Source organism: Sturnus vulgaris, chromosome 6, assembly GCF_052056855.1.
Source record: "Sturnus vulgaris isolate bStuVul1 chromosome 6, bStuVul1.hap1, whole genome shotgun sequence".
In the NCBI taxonomy this organism is placed as follows: domain Eukaryota; kingdom Metazoa; phylum Chordata; class Aves; order Passeriformes; family Sturnidae; genus Sturnus; species Sturnus vulgaris.
The window spans coordinates 676,853-692,074 of record NC_142248.1 but is presented as its reverse complement, the minus strand read 5'-3'; the positions used below and the strand labels follow the sequence as shown (position 1 = coordinate 692,074).

At 37.1% G+C, this 15,222-nt stretch overlaps 1 protein-coding gene across 3 annotated transcripts in view; it reads right to left on the bottom strand.

Moving 5' to 3' along the window:
• Nucleotides 1-1,554: 1,554 nt before the first annotated feature.
• Nucleotides 1,555-15,222, bottom strand: part of CARS1 (cysteinyl-tRNA synthetase 1) — a 33,004-nt gene continuing 19,336 nt past the window's right edge. For all 3 annotated transcript variants that reach the window (XM_014887317.2, XM_014887318.2, XM_088166651.1), the window contains 7 exons: nucleotides 14,842-14,910; nucleotides 11,193-11,274; nucleotides 7,414-7,494; nucleotides 6,898-6,965; nucleotides 5,485-5,544; nucleotides 4,174-4,257; nucleotides 1,555-3,075 (listed from right to left, as the gene is read on the bottom strand). In XM_014887317.2, coding sequence (XP_014742803.1) covers nucleotides 2,941-3,075; nucleotides 4,174-4,257; nucleotides 5,485-5,544; nucleotides 6,898-6,965; nucleotides 7,414-7,494; nucleotides 11,193-11,274; nucleotides 14,842-14,910 — 579 coding nt within the window. In that variant the 3' untranslated portion in view covers nucleotides 1,555-2,940. The remainder of the gene's footprint in view (nucleotides 3,076-4,173; nucleotides 4,258-5,484; nucleotides 5,545-6,897; nucleotides 6,966-7,413; nucleotides 7,495-11,192; nucleotides 11,275-14,841; nucleotides 14,911-15,222) is intronic.

Here is a 15,222-nt window from a genome sequence, read left to right as displayed (position 1 = left end):
GTGATGGGAGGAATTTGTTCTCTTGAGTGGAGCAGTATTCACATTTGATGTTAATGGGAATATTCACATCAGAGAGGCTGAAAGGCACACTCTGAGCAAGAGACAAAATTTGCTGCTGCCAAGTTTGGCCTTCAGGCAAAGGTGCAATTAAAAACAGAAACACCACTCTTTTATCTTCCCTTGCCATCTTTGACAGGTGGGAAGTGAAAAACTCCATGTTGTATGAGCAAGATAAGGTCCCTGTTCCAGAAAATTAAAATATTTAAAAATTCTAAGATTTTGCTATGAGGATTTTCATAATGCTTAGAAAATCATATTTCAGACTGGCTTCCCTGAGAGTGAGCATGCATACACGACCTTTAAAAAAAACACACACAAAAAAACCAACCAAAAAATTAAAATACTGTGTAGTCTGTCCTCTCCCTTTTTCTAGCTGAGTGAGACAGATGACTAAGACACTGCAGACCATTCTTGTTGCAATTCCATTCTCCTGCTTGCCAGGTCTCTCTCACAAAGCAAGTGCAGTGGAATTCACTGAAGTGCCACCTTGAGGGATTGCCAGGGAATAGGTATTGTCTGTGCAATTCAGTAATCCCACAAATCAATAGGCATGCCCACACTGAAAAAGTCATCTTAAGCACTGTGCATCCTGTGCAAGCACTCAAGCACTGTGCAAGCCTGGCTGCAGCATTCTTTGTTTGCTACCAAGTTTTCCTTCACAAGGATTTTACGCATAAAGAATTAAAAAAAAAATATACCGAGGGAAGGGGGAAGCAGTGTGTGCATGTGGGAAGCATACAGAAAGACTGGAAAATAACCTTTGGAAAACGTGAGTCTGAAATGCTCCCAAGATCCCTGCAAGGAAAGTTGTCCCAGAAACAAAATGAAGCATTTAGGAAGGAAAAAGTGCATTTAAAAAACACCCCATTATTTTACATTGATAGAGTAGGTAAGTCATGGAATTGGATTAGGTTCTACTAAAAACATAGCAGGAAGAGAAAAAACAAAATGTGGGGTCAGAAGTCAAGATTTTATCATGGAGATGTCATAAACTACAGTCCAGGTCAGCAATGGATCAACAGCACTTTCTCCACAGTTAAATACTGACTCACTTTAAGTAAGTGCTAACTCCGATCACCAAAACCAATTTCTATATTCAAATTCCTGGCACTATTTGACATTAAGTTTCTACTTCAGAAGCAGCATAGGCATGTCCCATCCTTTCAAAGATATCCTGAGTGCATATGCATCTTCAGGGAGCATGCTGGGAAGAAAATGATGAGCTGATAATGCCAAAGGGAGTTAGACTCTAAAATGCTGCAAAAAAATGTAATTGAACCTTGTCTCTTCTCATACCAAAGGATGGAGAAGTTGCCCTGATGTGCAGTTTAAACATGCATTTATAAAATTGATTAGAAATTAGCAGAATAATCAAATATTGAATGCAAAATTGATTAAATTAGCAAGCTAAAGGAAAAGCTCTGTAAACCACATTTCAAAAAGATGGTTGTGGAATAAGGTCAATATTCTCACTACACAAAGTTCACATACAAGTACTTCACAACAGATTTTATTTTCTGTACACAAGATGCATCTGCTTTACTGACCTTAACATCATGTATGTTTTCAAAGGCAAATACAGACAAATTAGGAAAAACCTCAAACCCACTAGACCTCTCTGTTACTCCAAATAATGTGTTCATTCCTCAGAAGAAAGAATATAAATATAAAAATAACAAGGAAAATCAAAGATGTTTTAACTCTTAATTAAGTACAGGAACATGGCCTGATAGTTGTAGCATGAACCTAAGAGTTGAGAAAACAGAGGTGTTGCAGTATGACTTTCTGCAAGTCAGGTTGAGAATACTGAATGAATATAGTTCTGCAAATCAGACACTTGGCTGATCTGTGCAGCTGTAAAGTAGGTGAGATATTTTTTAGGATTTCACGAACTTTAGTTCATTTAGTAGCTTCTGCCAGTGAAATGCATTGTTAGGCAACAAAGAACTCTTCATGCAGATACAACATGACCATATTACATCAGGCCGTTTTTTATCTCAGGGTTAAATCATCATGTTAAAAAAATCAGTCTTGAACACAGGGCAATGTCTAGCTGTATTCCCTAACTGCAAACCAATCCACCAACTGTATATCAGTAGGAAAACCTCTGTTAATTCCCCATGGCTCTAAACTGGTAATTAGGTACTGAGTACTTTGGGTAATCAGGTACTTTGGCAGGGCTCCTGTTTCCTGGAAGGGACAGCTCCAAAAACACACCACCTCTGCCATCAGACCTTCATGTCTTTCCTACCTGTTTGTTCAATGCAGGTGCATTTGCCTTGTACTTACCCACTTGACTGCAACTGCAGGTTGATGATCTGTTCCCTTTTTCAACAAAGGGACTGTGAACTTCTACTATGCAAAGTGTTCTGAGTATACTTATGAGAGTTTTTAATAACAGCAGTTAAAATAAGTGTCATAGTGGAAATACCCACTTTTCCTGCTTATGTAAAGATACTAAAGTCATCTGGAAAATACTGTTCTTACTGTAGGGCAAATTACTCAGCTCCCATTAAGCAATAAATTTTTCTGACTGTAACATTGGGTCTTAGATAGAGATCAGGATGCAGAAAAAATTAACAAAGCCTGGACAGCTAGAATGAACAAGAATCCTCATGTGGATTTGCTGACTGAGCAGCACCTTCATAAATAGAACTGGCAACCACTATTGATACGGCTGAGAAGAAACTTCTTACAGGTTGGCTTTTTTTTTCATGATGGATTTTTATTACATTTCCAGATGACATTACTAACCCACGTAAACAGGAATTTTACTTTGCACATAATAGAAAGTGTAAACAGAAATTTGAGCATCAGTATATGCTCACTTCTTCAATGGGAACCCAGCACTCGCCTTCTAAATAAAAAGTCCTGTTGTTTTCAATTTGCACTTCCATTCTGAACCATTTGTAGATACTCCTTGTGTAGCTTTTCTTGGGTTTCATAAAGTTTCTTTAGCTTCTTAATTTGTCCTTTGCTAAGTTCTTTGCCTTCTGTATCATGGGTGGGAAATCCCTGAAATACATATAAAAAAAGAGTATTTAAGATAAATTCTTGGTCTGCTTGTGTTCTTTATGAAATCATGTTTTAATAAATTAGGGAGATAATGTCATAATGACAGGCTGTCAGGAAGGGGTGTATCTGGGCTAATTTTAGTCACCTACAAGTTTGACAGCTAACTTTGACTATTTCTGAATGTTCCCTTCCTAGCTAAACAAGAGGCATAAGGGTGTATTTATCTTCTGTCCTGAGCCACATAAGGAAATCTTAGACCACTAACTTTTAGTTGGTTTTAGTTAAGAGAATAATGACTAATTCTTGAACAGATGGTTAAAATAATCTTGTGATTATACTAGCAGATTGAATTCAAGGCTTAAAGCAAAAGCAGTAAGAGATTTATATTGTTGATGAAGGAAGTATCATCAGCATTTTTTGGACATTCTCCTTGGCTTGCAGGGGTATTTTCCAGTATTTTTCATCTCCATTCTGACTTGTCCCTAGGGCTTGAATTTGTGTAGGTGAAGGGGAGAGGCAGAAGCAGGATCAATGACCCAAATCAAGTAGAAGTGAAGAAAGAGTGCTTTATGTTTTCCAAGTAACCCTTTCATCCCCAAGGGGAGCAATCAAGAGCAAAGTTATGCATACAGCCCCTTCAGAGAGCTTTTGCCAGGAGACAGCAAAACAGTGGGTAGAAGAAAACAGGAAACACAGGACCTCTCCAAAAAATATCAGTTCTGGCAGAGCTGGGGAGTTTGTACTTGCAAATGAATACCCTGCCTTGCACCAGAGTAATAAATCTGTGAATGAACATCATACACGTTCCTACCCACAATATATATTTTGCTTTGCAATAAGGGAAGCCAAAGGAAATGTACAATGAATGCACAAAGAAACATAGAAGGAAAATACCCTCGTAATGATGGCTAACAGAGACCTTGCTCCTCAATGCACAATAAAATTCATATATCACCTTTTCTTTCTCTCCTTCCCTTCTCTTGCTACATTAATAGCACTGCCCTGGAGCTTTGGAACAAGATTGGTATAAACATATACAAATAAGTATGTACAGCTGGGGAAGGAAAACCCCTCCCTATATGAAGAAAATTCTCTTACATTTTCATCAAACATAGAATATTTGTCAAGTTCCAATTTAAACATTTCATGTGGTGGAATCTTCATTTTTTCTAGTTTTGCTGCCTGTAATATAAAACATGCATTAACATCACAGTTAATTACCTGTCACATATGCAAAAGGAAAAGGAGATTATAATTTCAAAATCAAGGAGCATTCAATTCATAATTGTTTATTATGTGAAAAGAAACTTGGAGTGAGAAACAACTCAGTAGGTCTTAGCTGTGCTTGTCTGGGGGAAGAACTGTTTTAAAACCTGTAGAGAACCACTTTATAAAACAGATGCATTGCAGAAACTCAAAATCATTTGCTTATATACTCCAAAAACTACATTTGATTCTTTCTAACTTGGTTCTTTAGTCAACATAAAGTGAATAGCTGCTATCATAAAGAATATTCAGCAATTAACTCACTGCAAAGGAAACCACCTTTATCAAGTTTCCTGCTGACAAGCAAAGGTTTCTTTGCAGGTCACAGAAGAATCAGATGCAGTAATTGCACTGAAAACAAACTAAACTCTCCCTTATCTGTAAATAAGCACATTTCAGAATCTCTTCCATGTAATTTTTTGCCCTACGCAAAGGAATCTTTTTGAAAAAGTGAAAAAAGGTGCTTGTAATTTGTGGATGATAAATGCTATTTATCTTGTTTTATCTCCGAATGTGATAGTCTCTAAAAGTTCTCTTCCTCTTTTAACAGAGGAATGTATTTCCTGTACTGTTAAAGTCATCAGCATGGCAAACAATATTTTCTCTTATAAGTTCATCTCCTCTGTCTACTCCCCATCCAAAGCTCAAAATGTTTGAGCTATCTGAATTCCAGTCAAAGAGATAAAACATCTCCCTGCTCAGTCATAACGAACAGGGGATTTCTCATAGAGAAAAAGAAAATAAAGGAGAAAAATAAACCTTTTCACGTACACTTATGATATTAGAAAGGGAATAAAATAATAAATGACACAAGCAAAATCTTCTCTAACAGTAACAAGCATGCAAGATACTAGTTTGCCAGTTAAGAAAGTAATACTGTTTATAGACTGAAATTAAGTGCTACAAGTTCTTCTGCAGTAAGTTTTTGCAGGCTTCAGTTGCGTTTTCAAAAATGGCTTCTCTACAAGAATTTAAAGGCCAGACCTGAACTGCAAGCCAAAGCCATTCTGAGCAGGAAATTTTACACAAAAAACAAAAGAAGCTGAGACCTGCTTAAGGCTGGGCAGAGAGCCTGTGTTCTAATGTTCTTTCCTGCACGTGACTACTGCTGCCTACACTCTCCTTCAAAATGAGGTTACTTACTTCCTGCTGTTGTTTTTTCCTGGCTGCTTCTTCTTTCTTCCTTTTTTTCTCTTCTTCTATCTGTGAGAGGCAGTGTTAGTGAGTAAAAAGTAATGTACTATTTCATTTGGTTGTTTTCTACAAACCTGAGCCAGCTCCCCTGGATATCTAACCACAGACAGAACTGGCAGCATGACCTGCAGCAAACCCACCATGCCTAATAATTAGGATTGTCTGATACTTCCCACTGTGTGACTTTGATTTCATTTGCTTTTATTCATAGTTAAACCAGTTTTAACTGTTCAGAATGCATTTTGCATGCAAAATGGATACCTAGAAAAGAATACCTAAAAGAAATTGTCCTATCATTTTAGGGGGAAAAATGTTTTGCAAATGGCTTTTAAAAAATACTGTATTTCAATGATATTTTAAGCTCTTGCCTCAAACTGTGAAGCTATCACAGTTCCTCAAGCAGCAGTCGTATCACTTGATGTTCCTAAGGAAACAATTATCCAAATTTAGCCAACTTGCTAAAAATCCCATCTTGCACTTGCCCAGGAGAGACCTGTCAGTTCTCCAAGGGATCTGCCAGTACTGAACATAATGCCATTTCCAGGGAAAAGGCACTCTGGCTGCAAGTCCTACCCAGCAGCTGTAAACAAACTGCCCTCAAATGCCACTCTGATGAAAACATCTGGAACTGACCAAAATGACTTTTTACTTCTCCCTTTTCTAAAAAAGCATCAGCATGGAAGGAGAAATGTTGGAAAGTCTTCCAACATTGTGATAAAATTTCATTATTTGGTAAGATTGAAGATGGACATATGAAGTGTTACTTCTCAATATTCTAGATATTAAAGTCAAGTATTAATGCTAGGAAGTGCCAAAACCAGGGTTTCTATACACACCTTGTGCATGTGAATTCAAATTCACAAGCTTTATAGAATAACATGAATTCTTGCCCCCACATCTTGAATATCTCATTAATCTATACTATAATAATTATGATTTAGCAGTACACTTTTTCCTCACACATCAGATGAATCCAGACTAGTTCCATGGCAAACGTTGACCTCATTTGTACCAACAAAATAAGTCTGAATTAGCTTCTCATTGGAATTGTTCTTTCAAAAAGATAAGACAGTTTGAATGCAACACTGAACATCTCTTTGTTATATGAAGATCTTAAAAAACAAACAAATAAAAAATCTTAGAGGTATTCACTAGGTCCCATACAAAGTTTTCAAGAAGCTGTTCCAAAAATTTCTTTTCTTCCAACACACTCAAATTTTTGTATCAATTCTCTTATGTCATCTTCCTTGTTCCTTGTAGCCTGATATGATTTTTCTTATGATTTATCAAAGAAATGTAAAAATATTCATAGCTTACACATTACTTTCAATTTCAAAAATATGGGATGCTTAAAATAATTACCTTTTTCTTTTCTTCTCTTTCTTTCAATAATGTGTCCTTATCCACTAATTTAACCACAGTTGGAAGTCCTAAAGAAGCAAAACCAGATGGATTACTTTCTTGATTAGTCAAAGATAAATGTATTCACCCTGTGATAATTGTTTTATTTTTGCATGCTGAATGCAAATACAATTCAGTGGCTACTTAAAAGTGACTAAGAAATTAGGTGTTATACAAAAGGCGAAAAATATTGCAATGTATGTTGTTTTATTCTGAACATGTATTCCAATACACAGTTCTACAATATATATTCATACATATATATACACTATTATATATGATACATATTATGTGCCATTATATGTAGTACATATGAAATGTATATGAAACATATACATATGATATGCCATAGCTCTGCAATACTTGAGTGTACTGAATTATTCTAAATTAGTTTTGACAGTTTGTTTTCCCACTTCTTAGGAAAACAGCAGGATTATAAAAACAGCTCCTACAAAGTTCCAAGAGATAACTGAGTACCTTCATGATCTTCAAATCGAACTCCAAGCTCAGGCAGGATGTCATCCCGGAGAGCATCACTCAACTGCAGCACTTCAGTTACTACAGAGCATGAAAAATACTTTTAGTGAAGTAAAATCTGGCTAAAGTATATTTTATCCAGCTACATAGTTACTTAGGTACAACTAAGAAATTGCCACTCTGTCAAAGAGAAAGAAAGATCTTTTCTTTTAAATTGATAAGTAAGGCCTGCCTTATTTCAGCCACACAGAGAAGCAGCATGTTTATTTGCAGGAACTTGAAAATCACAAATTTCTTCCAAGATACCCTCACTGTTCCTGAAGGGGAACAGAATGAAAATCCAAGTCAATTCAGAAATGATGCAACAATTCTGCCAGGGTATGGTGGAAGGGTATATGACTCAGGAAAATCCTAATGGTTTCTGTAGGATGTGCAATAAGAAATGTTAAAAACATAATTTTAGAAAAATCCCAAATTAACATATCCTGTGCTAAATCTAACAGTGCCCTTTGAAGGACTATGATTTTGTTGATTTGATAACTACACATACATTTGTCAAGAGTAATCCCAACATCCTCCTTTTAAGCAATCTAGTTGCAGCAGAACAGAGAATTTTGGCTTGGTTTTCTGCATGGTGATCAGGATATCATGGCTAATATTTTTTTCCCTTGCAAACTTATCAAAAACCCTTTGATGATAGCAAATAGTTAAGACCTTAAAATTTAGCTGAAATATACGCTATCAGCTTTTAAGGGGAAAACAAATCTTCACACAAAATAATTTTTGGATGAGAAATTGTATCAATTGAGAAGCAGCAGAACAGTTAAGAGGAACTAAATGCATCAAAGAGACCAGTATGTTGCTGATGTGAATTCAGTGGCATTTTTTATAGGCAGTTTGGTATTTGGGAGTAACACTTAGCAAGCATAACAAGACAGATATTGGGTTGGATGTCCTTACAATGAACAAGTGTTCTTCCTTTCAGCAATTCTTAGCTGGTTAAACCTAAGAAGTACCCAGGCTCTCAAAGTTATTATTTCAGGCGATGGAAGCCTCCATCCAGGCAGTTTCCTAAACACCGCATCTTCTGGTAGATACAAACACCACCCTGAGCCTTCATCTCTTCCACAATTCTCAGAGAGCTGCAAGTGAACAGCACTGACTATCCTAAAACCATGAGAAGGAACACCCTGTTTCAGTGCATGGTTGTGTTCTGTGGCTCTCTCTTTGCACAGAAAACCACTGCAGTGTATAGAACCTCTTTTGTCTGCCATAAACAGAGTCGTTGTTTCTCCTAATCCAGAGCAATTACACACAGTGAACCACAGTCATGTTTGATGCCACTCTAAATCAGCCATTAAGATAAACCAGGGATAAGATTACCTCACTGGCTGTTCACACTAAAAGGTGTTGGCTCGAACCTAGGCAAAGGAATTACACATATCATATCAAGACTGTATCAGAAACACCTACTGCTTATTCACCAAAACAGCATCTTCACAGTTATAGATGTTTACTTATCAAAAATCGAGCAAATATGTTTAGGATTGGGTAGGGGATTGTTTATGGGCTGCCTCGGGACATGAGAAGGCTCTCACTGAGGACAGTGACCAGGAAACCAGTGGGACAATGCCTTATCACTGCCCATCAACGCCTCAGCAGATGGACACTCCTTGGGCCTGTGACTATTTCCCAGACCTCCTCACAATTTCAAGCCAAAGAGTATTAGATGTGAAACAGACGTTGAGATGTTGTGAATTTGAACACTGTGATGGGAAGGAAAAAGAGGAGTTTGAAAAGCATTTGGAGAATGCTGGATGTGAAGACTGGCAGCAAAAGACAAGAGCAGGCAATGCTACAACGAGAGAGCTTGTCCCAGTTCCGGTCAACTCATGACACATATGAGAGAGGGCAGAAGGTGCAGACGGCACTATGAGAATTATTAAGTCTGCATTTGAATACTACCCATTCTAGATGACAGTAACATTTTTGCAGAGTGTATATATTTTGATTATTACTAAAAACCATTGCTTTAAAAATGGCTATTCTGTGAAATGTTTTGTAGATGCATTTTCAAAGTGCATGTGTATGGGCGGGGACATTTGTAATACTCTGCAGAATTTACAGAGCTACATGCTCTTTATTTAACATCTGAGAATATTTAAAGCAAATTGTTTTAAATAATATTTAACACAACCCTGCCAGCAACAGGCTATGATGGGGAAACTCCCTTTGCCTACAGCCGTGCAGAGGCAATATCCCCAGCCACTAATCTGAACAACTTTCACAGTAATTTAACACTTCCTGCAAGCAAGAATTTAATGGGTAAAGGGAAAGCAATCAGTAGCATGTTAGTGCAGGTCCTGCCAACCACCACTCAGCTTCCACGTATCAAATAGTTTAAAAGAAAGGTGCCTCCCTGGTCAAATTGCAGGGGGCTCCATACCCCAGCCAAGCAGCGACTAGATCCAGTTTGATTCTCACTGTCCAGTGTATTTATTTCAGGCAAAAAATCACTGCCTTCCAAGTAGGAAATTCAAGTGCCAGTAAGCAGTGTAGTGCCAAGTATGTTCTAAAAATTATCTACAAGAAGCCCTGTGATATTTAAACCTTACCACTGCTAAAAGCAATTATCAATTTAGCTCAACCATCATAAAGCAAGGGGGAAAAAAAGCTTCATGTAAATAAGTGTGTTGAATACCAAAAGACTAAAGCTCACATATTTGGCTGAGGATATACACAAAAACCTCTTGAATCAATTCAAGTTACAAAAAATATTTACTATTGGAACTATAAGAACTTATTACTAAGCCTATTTTTCAGCATCAATTAGGCATATAAGAGCTGGACAATAATAGCAGAGTAGTCACATCAGCAATTACAGTTTTGTGTTTTTAATGTAAATTTATCAGCTTTAGAAGGACTCCAAACAGTAGCAGAATGAAAGTCCAGAGTCTTTTCCAGCTGAATAGGTTACCAGACACTACAAGTAATTTTATGCTTCTGTGTAATATATGGGTTCCTTGCATGTTTTATGTATAAAAAATGCCCTGTTTTGCCTTCAAGTACAAATCCCAGTGTCAAAATTTTAAGAAAAAAAGAATCGTACATGTTGAAGACAAAATTCCACAGGGAACAGCAGAAAATAGTAAGAGCTCCTCCATTAGGAATTATCAGTAATATCAAAGAAAGCTTAATGGAACAACCCTTTTAACACTCTATAGTTCTGCTGCCAACACACACAGCATGATCAAAGCTTTTCAGAGGGATTAAATAAGGCACCTGAAACTTCTAGCAAACTCCCAGATGAATTCTCCAAAGGGAGCTCTCAATTACCATCAGGGGAGCTACAATTCCAACTATGCTAACAAATAATAGTGAGCATCTCGGACTATTTAAATGCAGATACTATTATTGTATAGCAATCTACACTTTTAAGTAAATGCAAGCTCCCTGGGGAAGAGATCATGGGTACTTTTATACCTAGAAAGTAGGGAGCACCCTAACCAAGAATAACAGCAACTACACCTCATCATTCCAGAACTTTTAGATTCTTTTAGATTAGTTTAGGAGCCTAAAAAGATTCCCAAATTAAAGAGACAGGCAGCAGAGATGCAAAAAATCAAAGCAGCTCTGATTTAAAGATGCTTTACTTTCATTCTCTAAACAGGGAGAGACTATCAGGTGCCTCACACCCACCCCTCCATCCTCTCCCACAGTTTGGCTTCTATAACCTCCAAGTCTTAAGTGAAACACTACAGGAAAAAGTGTACTCTCACCTTTCTTCTCTCTGGCGATTTGTCGCACTCCTTCTCTGAACTCAGAAAGAACTTGGAGGTATGGCATCACTGTAGATTCAATCTGCAGGATCGTGATTTCCACAGTTAGCTAATCATCATTTAGATATAAAACATGCCCCTACAGACTTCATATTTATGTGCTGTTGGATGGAACTTAACCCTCAGGGCAGATCTGTATCAATACAAATTCTCATTGCTCTATTGATATCAAAGCATAGAAGACAATTTGCATTAGCTGTCAATTTTCATTTTGAGCAGATGAAATCAGCTTGTCAAGTTTCCCATTCCTTTTTCACCTACTTTTTAGTTAGATCCATCACTTCCACATGGGTTATGCCACAATCCTGCTAGCTATAATGCAGTGCAGTGCAGGGAATAAAAACATCATTCAGATGAATTTGCTCCTTCATGTACTGTGTTGCCTTGGGCCCACATGGTAATAATACCATGTGAAACTGATATTAGGACTAATTTTCATTAGAACACAGATCTGTTCCTGAGATTTTAGCTTATGCTAATTGTATAGGCAGTGCAATTCTCCATATTCCTCATACAATTCCCTCTCCCACAAAAAGTGTGGAAAGATTACTGTTGAATTATTTCAGGTGTAAGTAAAAGCTCGGCACAAAATCTCAGAGGAAAAGTCCTGTGAGTCTGGTCTCAATGGCAGTGAATAGCAGCAGCAAGCAGTTGGTGAACAGCTACAAAAACAACTACAGATCAGCTACAAAAACAACTACGCATCAGTGTCTGCCAACCCTTCTCTGGAATCCCAAGAGGAAAAGACAGGCCCTTGGGGGAAGGCCTAAATTAAAAGTTTCATTACTTTGGGGGATGGGGGAGAGAAAAAAAAATTGCAAACTTCTGTCTCCTTTATAATTTCCACACGTCTTTCATGTCTGTTTAATCTCCATGACAAATTTCTGTAAAATTAAGAGACATGATAGTCTGTCATGCTGTAAAAGTGCCCCTACAAAAAGAACTGAGGAGTTCTGTCAGAACTTTTTAAAAATGCGAACACTGCAATCAGTTTCGTCATCATATCCAGTGTTGACAAGTTTGGCACAAGGAACAGACTCTAGAATGTGAGGAACAGTCACATCTCCATTCCCCCCCCACACTGGAAATACCTCTTCATGCAAATAAAGTAGTATGGGGAAAGCAGGCACTGTCACGACTTTATCAGTCATTTCAAGATGAAAGATTTGTATTTTCACAACAACTAACTTGAGAGAAATGCTGAATTCACTTGGAAAATTATATTATGGAACTGAGGTTTTCTGACTTCAAATCTCCTATATCCATTATTCAAGTAAATGACTGATCCATGATAATTAAGCTTGTTGTTCTTTCAGCAGTTTTGAACTGGATTATGCCTTTTTTGGAGATATTGATTCAATTGTTTCTTTCATCTTTAATTTATAACAGGGAAACAACTGGCTTGACTCACAGCCTTCTGTAATTAATGAGAAGTTTCTGAACCTTGGAAGTTCACCTCCTTCAATTTGTGCTAAGAAAAATAAGAATTTGCATGGAGGACTGAAAGACAGCATGATATTTAATAAAACAGCCAAAACATTTGTGATATTGTGCATTTTTATGTTATAATGCTTAATACCAGTAATAACTTGGGTGACAAAAACAAAAGGTTCTTGAGTATAAGAGATGTTAGCACAAGATTCTTCTGATCGTGCTAACAGTGTTGCAAAATGTGGAATGTGTAAAACTTTCTTCAGAAAGCATGTTCTTTAATGCTTGAATTTTGTATCCTTTCAAGTCTAATCAACCATAAGGGAGATTTAATCCCTGAAACAGACACCAGCTAACAAGCAAGCTGCAAGTAATGCCCAGGTGATAGAAAAACCAACTACTTGCTGGTAGAATTGCCTTGTTAAGGTTTAGGGCTGGACATGCTACAATGATCTCAGACCTTAGGAGAGGTTAACAAACTTGGAGAGAAGGATGGACCACTGATAGCGGACACAATAATGCCACAAAGAATTCACAGGTCACAAGGACACTTGGTAGAATTCCCAAGATAGTGAAGAAACTCATAAAGCCAACTCAGAAACCGTGCTGAATCAGCTCCCACTGGGTAAAAGGTAATTTCAAACACCAACTCGGGGACCAGAAACCCAAGAAACCCACTGACTCAAAAGAACAGAAAGACTGAGCATGCAGACTAATTAGCACAGGAAGCAAGAAAATTATTAACCAAGAAAGAACAGAATACAAATTAGTAAGAGAATCATGTAACCCATAGCCAATGAACACTAGTTGCTCTGTTTGCTAAAATGCATAACTAGTAAAAAGTTTTGATAGTTGGTGTGCTTGATTTGTGGAATACCATCGAGCACCTAGGCTTGCACTTTGAAACAAATAATCAATGTTGCTCTTGAGGGTGTAATTACTGGCTTGTTGCATATGGGTAATAAATCCAATTTTTGTGGACAACATGTGTTAGCACAGGTTTGTTGGGTTTTTTTTCTGCTCAAGATTCTTCTCACTCTACTATCCTTGGCAGTGTTATTTTAAAGGAGTGAAAGGACTAAGCTTGAAGCTATCACCAATTCTTTCATAAAGCATATCTATTGGAAATACTGCCTGAAGTGTTAAATACAAATTTAATTTTCATTTTGCCTAAAAAGTGAAGTGTTAAAGTGCTACCTTTCGTCTGAAATTTAAAATAATTCTGAGCTAAATTTAAAAATCACTATTGATGGGCTTTGTAGGCAATACTGAACATCTTCCACAGCATGTGAATGTAAGTATTTGCATTGGTAATTATTGGATAAGTGTTCATCCCCACTTTTCCAACCACAAGCAAGCTTGCCAATTCCTTTGATGAATAAAAAGTTAAGGTTTTTTGTTACACCAGAAATGTTCCATTTATTCCTTCTGAGGAACAGAAAGGTGCACGGTCACACCTTTAAATATAGAAAAATACTTGAAAAACAGCACTGATGTGTCCACAAGAGATTTTTGGCACAAAGTGTTGATAGCTTTCATATGGAGTTATTTCTCCTGCCTGCACCAGAAAATGTTCCAGTTATTCCAGAGCCCATCAGCACTTTCATCAGGTACCTCCCAGGTATTTCCAGAAAAATTCTGCATTGCAGCAGAACTGCTGGGTGTCTAAAGCAAAACAGCCTTTGAAAGCCACATAAAAACTGCGGCTGCAAATGAGATCAGAAGAGGAGATTGAAATGTGGATACAACTCCAGCTGCCTCCAGGCTGGCTTCTGGTGTACCACAAAGAAATTTAATCAGTATAATTACATTTTAGAAACTACTTAGCATACAAATACTTGTAATGAGTCTTTAGACTGTAGCATGTGCTGCCTGTAGTTCACATGTGGTTTAGGAAACAGACTCATCATTCAAAAGACAAGATAATCCTTTTTCTGGTTGCTATACAATTTGTCTGTCATTAAATCAAACAAACTTACAAAAACACCAACTCTTGTAATAGAAAAATCCTCCTTCCTAAGCCAATTAATTACATCAGATTCAAAAGCTAAAAGCAAAAAAATGCAATTCAGATACATATCAGTAATGTCAACACTTTAACGTAAGCTCTCAATGGATTGAGAGTAATTCTGTTTAGTATATTTTGACCTTCACTTACATTTACGTTTTGACTAGTCCCTCCAATAGGAAAACCAATTGCATCATCACTTTCTATGGCACCAAAAATCTGGCAAAGGAAAAAGAAAAGATTGTATACACCAATTCAAAGGAATGTGAAAACTAAGCAAAATCACATATACTAGGCTTTTGAATAGTTCTCATTTAACTCACAATTCACAACTCTATCGAGATTATGTTCTGGTTTGTAATTGATACACCATACAAAGCATAGGCTTTCAGATTTAGCTTTAAAGCTGTCAGATTTGTCATTCTGACCTCACATTTTTTATACTATCTGATTTTTCTTCAACGTATTAAGGGCGGTCTCTCCACTATTCAACAAAACATTAACTGAAAACAGAATGCAACATGGAGAACT